We start from the raw sequence: 9556 nt of genomic DNA on the forward strand, positions 1-9556 counted from the left end.
TCATGTAGTAATTTTACTACAGTAGTAGTTTTCCTGCAGGCCTTTTACTTGTATTAGAGTGTTTGTACATGGCTGAAGTGGTACTTTGACCTAAATATAGAATCTGAATACTTCTACCATTTCTACCACATTTGTCGGACTTGTGTTGGGTGTTCAGGTAGGATCTCAGGTGTCCTATCAGAGTTCAGGGCCGGCGCTTATCTTAGACACACCTCTGGATCTCACTGGAGTATTTCAGGTCAGAACTCTGAGAACTTTCAGCAGCAGTTAGAAGATCCCAGCGGAGAGAAGGTGAGTCTTTATTTATTAAACCAACCAAATCTTGATTTAACTCTAAAGTTTGCTTAATTAAAACAAAGCTTAGAGAAATGTTCAGGTTATTTTATTTAAAAGGTTATTATGACATAAGTTCAGTTTATGTAAGAAAATCTGGAGTAATCAAAATAATTATCTTAGGATGTCTGTGTGGAAGTTTAGAACGACTTCCTGATGTTTTCATTGTTCTCTAGAAAGTTGTCCAACAGCCAGATGGACTGATTATTGATTTCTGATCAATAAATAGACCAAGTATTCTGAGTGGTATGAAGCTGGTTTTAACAGAAGTTTAACATGGAGCTGGTTAGTATCTGTAAAGGTTAGACTAAAGGTTAGGGTTTTTCACGTTTACTTTAACAAAGAAATAACTAATAATAATATATTTTATTTGTAATGCATTTTTCATTTAGGCTGAATCTCAAAGTGCTCCATTGAAGATATAAAACGGATAAAAACAAAACAATCAGATAAAATAACCCTAAAAAATAAACTAAACATGTCGTCCAGAAACATCTCAGGCCAGAAGCTCCCTCACTAGATTTACCTCAGAATGACGTCCTACAGGAAACCACAGGTAGATAAATACCCAGGTAAAGAGGACTTCTGGTTCTATAAAGTGTCGTCAGAGTTCAGTTCCGGTGCTGCGTTCATGTTCATATGCATCCTGGTTCTGTTGGAGGAGAGGGTTTAGGGTTAGAGTTAACCTGCTGGACCTAGACCTGTTCATCGCTACGCTGCACACATGTGCACGTAGCGAACCAGCACGCGCTGCAGCCGCGTTCATGGCCGACTGGAAAAACGGAAAAATTGCTTCTGAAAGTTGAGAAACTCGTTCATGCACCCCACGCACGCACACACATACACGCGAGCGCACGGAAAAACAAGCACGCACAAACACAAACACACACACACACACACACACACACACACACACACACACACACACACACACACACACACACACACACACAACTGTAGTTTGTATTCATGTGGCGTTTTATTTTCCCGCCGACCTGAACACATCACACCGCAGCAGCTCGCGCACTCTCCATCACGAGGGAAACCCTGCGCGTTCACGACCGGCGCGGCCACGTTTAAATACCGGCTGGAGCCGGTGAAGAGCCGGAAATGATCCGGTAACGGCAGAAGATGCTGCAGAGCGGAACAAAGTCCTCCCGAACCTCCGACCGGAGGAGGACTTTTACCGGAACCGGGACCGGGACCGTTTCTGTGTCTGAGCTGCTCTAAACTCTGACATGACCACGGAATAAAACCCGGTTCTACCGGACCGGATCGGACCGGACTTCCTGCCGCTCTCCCGGTAAGTCAGACGTCCTGAGCGGCTCCGGTTACCGAAAAAATAAACGTTTATCTGAAGAAGAAACGGTTCAGCGGGTTTAGGCTCCACAGTTTAACCTAATATAAAATAATAATATAATATATAATATACAATAATAATATAATAAAATATAATAATATATAATATAATATAATATAATATAATATAATATAATATAATATAAACTAATAATATATAATAAAATACTATGTAATAATATATAACATAATAATATGTAATGTGATATAATAAACCGCGGAGCTTCATCATCATTTTCATCTTTATCGTCGCAGTGCGGGTAGAACAGCTGAAACCTGGAGGAAGAACCAGAACCACGTTTACCCTCCCAGTAAACAGATAATATAGATAATGATTATAGTTAATATAATGATTATAATCTAGTTAATACTGTAGTAGGTAGAGGTGTAAACAGGAAGTGTCTCTACTTGGTGTTTACCCTCCCAGTAAATAGAGGATAATATAGATAATATAATGATTATAATCTAGTTAATATCCCAGTAAGTAGATGATAATATAGATGATATAATGATTACAGTTAATATAATGATTATAGTTAATATAATGATTATAGTTAATATAGTGATTATAATCTAGTTAGTCTGGTACTGAGGTGTAAACAGGAAGTGTCTCTCCTTGGTGTTTATCTCATGGATTCCTGCTGCTGATGTTGATTAAATTATTTTGAACACATATGAAGAATATAAAATTCCTGAAACATCAGATGAAAAAGTGAATAAATCTAAACCCTGTCTTCAGTAAACATGAAATAAAAGCTGCTGCTGGATCAGGTCAGGGTAGGGTTACATGTTTACTGGAGGCAGCAGGTGAGGACAGGTGTGTTTATTCTGTTTACCTGTCTGTGGTTCTAATGGGGTCCATGAGCGCTCAGATCATATCAGTAAACTGATTACTGCATTGATTATTGATCAGTTGGAGAAGAGAGGAACGTAAATGAAAGCAAAATAAAGTTAAATAACAGAGGAAGAAGTATTCAGGGGAGATCCATTTCTCACAACTTCTACAACCTTCAGAGTTTCCTGAGGTTTCCCTGATTGCTTAACATGTAAAGTATTCTGAACAGACACCGTCTAACCCCTAATCCTACGAACCCTGCTAGTCCTGTTAGTCCTACTAACCCTAACCTCTACTAACTCTACTAACCCTACTAGTACTATTAGTCCTACTAACCCTACTAACTCTAACCTGTTTTTTCCATCAGTTATTACCAGCACATGCTTAGATTTGGAGGAATTCAGCCTTTTTATAAAAGCACAGAGCAGATCTGGACTAAAGGAGACGTTCTAGATGGTTCTCTAAATGTTTGCTATCAGAGCTTCCTGATGCCGTTATTGTGTCGTTATATTACCCATCTGTAATCTGATTTATTATTTTATCTTTTAGCTCAGAGCTTCTAGGTAGAACTTAAACCTCAGCAGGAGGAGCTACCTGATGTTTTCAGACCTCTGGCGCCCCCTAGTGGAGGTTTGCCTGTTTGGAGCCAGAGTGGATGGAGACGGTTTGAAGGATATCTAATATGTGTCTGGAGGCATTTAGAGATTTTAGATGAGCCATTTGCTCTGCATGAACTCAGCTGAAGGGATCATAGATGTTTACAGGAGCAGCTATGGAATCAGCTGTTTCCATCATCATTATTTTGAGACGCCGTTCTGAGCGTGTCAGCAGCAGATACAGGAACACATGTGGGATTAACCTCACTAACACTAACACTAACCCTACTAAATCTAACTCTACTAACCCTACTAACACTAACCCCTCTAACCCTACTAATAAGAACACTAACCCCACTAACCCAACTAACACTAACCCTACTAGCCCTACTAACTCTAACCCTACTAACCCTAACTCTACTAACTCTACTAACACTAACCCAACTAACACTAACCCTACTAACACTAACCCTACTAACCCTAACACTAACCCTGCTAACCCAACTAACCCTAACACTAACCCTACTAACTCTAACCCTACTAACCCTAACTCTACTAACCCTACTAACACTAACCCTACTAACCCTAACACTAACCCTGCTAACCCAACTAACACTAACCCTACTAACACTAACCCTACTAACCCTAACTCTACTAACCCTACTAACACTAACCCTAGTAACACTAACACTAACCCCACAAACCCGACTAACACTAACCCTACTAACCGTACTAACACTAACCCTACTAACTCTAACCCTACTAACCCTACTGACACTTAGGGTGGACCCGAATATCCGAATATTTGGTCGTAATGGTGGTATCCAGATATTTTAGTTAGGATATGAACCGATTCTAATCCCCCCCCCCAGACGTTAGGAAGCGAACCCGAATATTTGGGTATTCGTCATTAATTGGGGCCGAATATCTGGAGCCCAGAAACTAACCCTAACCCTAACCCTAACATGACTAACTCTAACCCCACTAACCCGACTAACACTACCCCTACTAACCCGACTAACACTAACCCTACTAAGACTAATCCTACTAACCCTACTAACTTTAACCCTACTAACACTACCCTACTAACCCTAATAATACTAACCCTACTACTCCTACTAACACTAACCCTACTAACACTACTAACACTAACTCTACTAATCCTACTACCCCTACTAACACTAAGCTACCTCAGGGTGGACCTTTCCATGCAGTTAAACATTTCCTGGGACTGGATTATCAGTTTGTCTGTCGGTTACATTAAACAAAGGAAGTAGAGTGATAGTTAACAGGAGCGCAAACAAACATAACAGAGAAAACGTTGCTGTTTCTGGTCCAACATCCAGCAGCTTTGACTTCAGAATGACATTTCTGTGTTCCTGTATACAGGTAGCCATGAGGAGGACCAACAGCCAGTGCTGTCTGGGTCCAAACCTTTACCCAGAGGTTCCTGATGGTGGCTGGGGCTGGGTGGTGGCTCTGGCCTTCTTCCTGGTGGAGGTTTGTACCTACGGGACCCTGAAGAGTCTGGGAGTCTTCCTCCAGGATCTGATGGAGGAGTTTGGAGAAAGCAACAGCAGAGTGTCCTGGATCATCTCCATCTGTGTCTTCGTCTTTACCTTCACTGGTCAGTGAGCTCTATCACCTGGGCTTTCTGCTTTTAGCTGGCTTTTTACAGACATGCGGTAATAAAAAAGTACTAAATGTACCTGCAGATGTTGAACCAGGTGGACATGTCAGAGACCTCTGGTCCTTCTACAAACCAGACACATTTGTCTTCATTCACATTACAGGAAGTTTGTTGAGGATTTGTTTAGGTTTAGGGCAATGTCTGCTGATGCTGACCTAAAGGTGTTATTTACTGATGAAATTAATCCAAAGTTTCATTGTCATTAAACAGTGTTCATCAGGTTCAGTATTTCATCTTTTTCACCCCTAACAGGTCTGATTTTAGTTTATTAGTTTTCCAGGGGGTAGCTGCAGGAGAACTGGTTGTTTGAACTTCGTTATACGATGATGTTCGAGGTTTGGACCTGGATCAGAAGTTAATCCTGAGTGTTCTTCCACCCTCAGCTCCGTTATCAACCATCCTCAGCAACCGCTTCGGCTATCGCCCAGTGGTGATGATGGGAGGATTCCTCATCAGTCTGGGAACCATCAGCTCTGCCTTCACCAGCTCCATCAACGAGATGTACGTCACCACTGGCATCGTCTCAGGTATAGCTGCTGATCCATGTGTTTGTTTGGTAGACTGAAGGACTTCTAGTGTCCACAACAAAAATTGTTTCCTCCAGAATTGTCCAATGAGTGAAACGCCTCTAAACACCATCCAGGAAGTCTGCTCCACCATCTGAACCTTCTAGGAAGGACTGACAGCAGGAAACTGTGGAGCAGCTAAACATTCCCAACAAGCTGTACGTTCCCTTTCAGAGCAGCTTTGATGGAACAGGAACTATACTGATGAAAGTCATAGATTGATGAACTTGTTGCTGTAGTTTATATTAACGTGTTTTTTCTGTGGACAGGAAGCACTGCTAGCTCTCCCACCGTCATCATCTGCTGGACTTCAGCTACTTCCTGTCCTCTCCTGTCTACCTGCCGTTAGTGGTCCAGCAGCTGTAGCTTCCTGTCCTGATCCAAGCCGTCTTCTCTCCTGTGTTATTCAGGTCTGGGCTACTGCCTCACCTTCCTCCCCACCGTCACCATCCTGGCCCAGTACTTCTCCAGACGTCGAGCCCTCGTCACTTCCGTGGCTTCCTCCGGAGAATCCTTTGCTATCTTTGCGTTAGCTCCAGGTGAGTTCAGACAGGTAGAATCAGTTCTTCCTGTTTTGGGTGTGGTTCTAATGTTAGAATGTGAAACATGTCGCTGGTTTCTCCTCACATCTAAACATTTATTGTGAATCAAACTCTGAACTTTCCTCCTCTTCTCGTAGCTCTCACTGCTCTGAAACAGCACATCAGCTGGCGCTACTGTCTGGTAGTTCTGGGAACGGTTCAGGCCTCTGTGATTGGCTGTGGGCTCCTCCTTCGTCCAATCATCATTGAGCCTCTGTCTGTGAAGGAGGATGGGTCACAGGAAGACTCCCTCTCTCTGAAGCAGACGGTTTACGAGCTGGAGAACGAACAGACCAGAACCTCCATCAGCTCGGGTGCATCTGGAGGTTCAGAGGACTCGGGGGTCACGTCCCTCTCAGCCTCCAACGTGGACCTGAGGACTGCAGGAGGAGAAGCCATGGCTCTGGTGGAGGAGCAGGAATCATCTCCTCCACCAGAGAAGGATCAGGGAGAGCCAGTGGAGGTGGAGGCAGGTCCTCTGAAGCCCTCCAGCCCTAAACTCCTGGACTTCTCAGTGCTGAGAGATGGTGCCTTCATCTGGTACTCCCTATTTGGACTGTTTGCTACGCTGGGCTTCTTCGCTCCTCAGCTCTTCATCATCGAGCTGAGTAAGAGCAGCGGCGTGGACTCCATCGTGGCCTCCTACATGCTCTCTGTCATGGCTGTGGCTGAGATCTTTGGCCGCCTGTCCATCGGGGTGGTGCTGAACCGGGTCCGCTGCAGGAAGACCCTGGTGCTGCTGGGCTGTGTGGTTCTGCTGTGCCTGGTTCTGGTGGCCTTCACCATCGTGTGGGACCTGTGGGGTCTGGTGGTCTGCTGTGCCCTGTACGGCTTCTTCATGGGCACTGTGGCCTCCACTCACATCCCCCTGCTGGCCGAGGAGGACGTGGTGGGCATTGAGAAGATGTCCTCCTGTGTGGGAGTCTACGTCTTCATCCAGAGCTTCGCTGGACTGGCTGGTCCACCTCTAGGAGGTAAACATCTCTGCTGCTTCCACTGTACTTCTGTTTACCTGTGGAGATCCTAACGGTGTCTCTTCTGTCCATCCAGGTGTGTTGGTGGACCTAACTCAGAACTACGGTTCTGCTTTCTACTCCTGTGCCGTGGGGATGGGCCTCAGTGCCATCTGCCTTGCTCTGGTGGGTCCGGCTAAGTCCGGTCTGTGCCAAAGACCAGGCAGAAGCAACGGCGCTGAAGAACAGGACAGAAGATCTCAGGACGGCGACCAGCCGGACTTTTTGGAGGTGGACTTGGTTCTGGAGGGCAGTCCGGCCCAACAGACCCAGGATGAGGACCAGACCTCCATCATATGAACCCCAGCAGGACTCAAAGGACAAGAACATCCACAGTCAGGAGGTCCAGATGTCCAGAACACCAGCTTGATCCAGATCTCAGGGGTCCCTGTTCACTTATCCGAGCTTAGAAGGAACCAAAGAGGTCATGTTGTATAGAGTAGAACTCATTAATATGATGGAACCAAAGTCCTGACAGCAGATTCTAAACTCCGATCACCAGCTTCAGTTCCTGTCTCCTTCAAAATAAAATGCCTCACTGGTAGAACTAGCATTAACAGAACAGAGACTAGAACCCTGTAGTCTTTAACTAACGTCATGACAGACTAGAACCCTGTAGTCTTTAACTAGCATCAACAGAACAGAGACCAGAACCCTGTAGTCTTTAACTAGCATCAACGGAACAGTGACTGGAACCCTGTAGTCTTTAACTAGCATCAACAGAACAGAGACTAGAACCCTGTAGTTTTTAACTAACATCAGCAGACCAGAGTAGAAACCCGTAGTCTTTAACTAGCATCAACAAGACAGACTAGAACCCTGTAATGTTCATGTTCCAGGTCTGAACCAGGCGTTAGTGAAGGAAACATCCAGTAGAAATTTCAGATATTAAACACTTAAAAGCATCTAGCAGCTGTTAGTTTAGTTCTAGTTCATCAGAACGTGATTTAACCATCCATCCATCCATCCATTATCTATACACCGCTTAATCCTCACTAGGGTCGCGGGGGGGGCTGGAGCCTATCCCAGCTGACTCGGGCGAAGGCAGGGGACACCCTAGACAGGTCGCCAGTCTGTCGCAGGGCCACATACAAAGACAAACAAGCACTCACATCACACCTACGGGCAATTTAGAATAATCAATCAACCTCAGCATATTTTTGGACTGTGGGAGGAAGCCGGAGTACCCGGAGAGAACCCACGCATGCACAGGGAGAACATGCAAACTCCACGCAGAAAGATCCCGGGAAAGCCGGGACGCGAACCAGGGACCTTCTTGCTGCAAGGCGAAAGTGCTAACCACTACGCCACTGTGCAGCCCCGTGATTTAACCAGAACCTGTTAAACTAAAAACTAAACATCCATGAAAAAGTCCTGAATCCTGTTTGACCTGAAAATAAAGTTCATTCTGTTCTTAAAATTAAGAAGAGGAACCAGCAGGAGTTCAGAATGATAGAACCGTTTGAACGTTCCTGTTAGCGTGTTCATGGTTAGCATGTTCATGCACGTTCAGTTCTTAGATAAATGTCTGGACAGTGAAACTCCTCACGGCTTCAACACGTCACTGAAAAAGTCACAGTTTACCTGAAAGCATCGAAGCATGAAGGATGGAGTTTACTGCTGCTACAGCTGGACCTCCTGATGTTCTGTCAAGAACATCTAGGTAGATGCTCTTGATAGAACATCTACCTAGATGTTCTAACAAGGTGCTACCTGAGCAGCTCCCTGATCCTTGATGAACTGATCCTCGGTGAACTGATCCTGCTTCTCGTTGTTCTTCTGTTTTCATGTTGATGAACTAAACATTGACCTTCCAGATTGAACAGAGATGAAGAACCTGACCTGGTTCCAGAGAGAACGTCTGAAGAACCTCCACACTTGACTTGAAGTTTACATCACAAAGCTTTGCTTCATCACTGGATCACTTTTATTTAAAGTGTTTGTTTTTTTAGAACTTTTTTCATTTGAAGTTGAGTCCAGGCAGGTTCCTGTCTGTTAACTGCTGAACCACTTTCATGACCGTTTTTAATAAAATCTGCAAAATGATCATCTTTCTGTCCAGATTCAGTCTGATCCATCAGGGTGCTGTCAGTATGTTAGTGGGGAATATTAATATGAATAATAATAATAATAATAGTAATAATGGCAGGGTGCACACTTTCCACCATCTTATTGTTCCTTTTAATCAGAAATAGTCTTTAAATAGTAAACAAAGTCACGATATTTCATTGCACAGATCATAATGTGACTGAATAATAATAATAACATAATCAAACTATTTATCCTACTGGCTCTGTTGCTTCCGCAGAATCAATGGAATTCACTTTTAAATGTACTGAATTTCATTGTTGCTTTTAGCATTTACTGATATTTAACTGGAAATCTGTAGAATAATTTTAACATCTTGTTTATCTCTTATTATAACATCACTGCTTTACTGGAGTCTCAGAGAGAAATAATTCTAGTTTCAATAATCCTGGTGCTGATTTATTACAAGAAGCAAAGCACTGACTCTTATTTCCAGTGATTATTATTTACATTTTAAATCAAAAGGTCAGAAACATCTATTAACCCCCAACCAGG

General features: G+C 43.7%; 1 protein-coding gene across 2 annotated transcripts; it reads left to right on the forward strand.

The window, feature by feature from the left end:
- The first annotated feature begins 136 nt into the window (after positions 1–136).
- slc16a6b (solute carrier family 16 member 6b) lies at positions 137–9020 on the forward strand. 2 transcript variants are annotated; one of them, XM_023296520.3, is made up of 6 exons: positions 137–291; positions 4513–4750; positions 5197–5340; positions 5790–5918; positions 6059–6934; positions 7011–9020. In XM_023296520.3, exons 2-6 carry the CDS (start codon positions 4519–4521, stop codon positions 7271–7273), a joined length of 1644 nt encoding a protein of 547 aa, XP_023152288.2. In that variant the 5' UTR covers positions 137–291; positions 4513–4518; the 3' UTR covers positions 7274–9020. The 2 variants fall into 2 exon arrangements, with proteins under 2 accessions (XP_023152288.2, XP_023152287.2); XM_023296519.3 differs by lacking the exon at positions 137–291 and adding an exon at positions 1412–1636.
- The last annotated feature ends 536 nt before the right edge of the window (positions 9021–9556 follow it).

Source organism: Amphiprion ocellaris, chromosome 19 (assembly GCF_022539595.1).
Source record: "Amphiprion ocellaris isolate individual 3 ecotype Okinawa chromosome 19, ASM2253959v1, whole genome shotgun sequence".
NCBI lineage: Eukaryota > Metazoa > Chordata > Actinopteri > Pomacentridae > Amphiprion > Amphiprion ocellaris.

Excerpts from the sequence above, each read along its gene's own strand:
- slc16a6b (XM_023296520.3), top strand. The coding sequence starts at position 4,519 with ATGAGGAGGACCAACAGCCAGTGCTGTCTGGGTCCAAACCTTTACCCA. Across the intron at positions 4,751-5,196 it reads CTTCGTCTTTACCTTCACTG|CTCCGTTATCAACCATCCTC; the intron begins GTCAGTGAGCTC and ends TTCCACCCTCAG. Across the intron at positions 5,341-5,789 it reads CACCACTGGCATCGTCTCAG|GTCTGGGCTACTGCCTCACC; the intron begins GTATAGCTGCTG and ends TGTGTTATTCAG.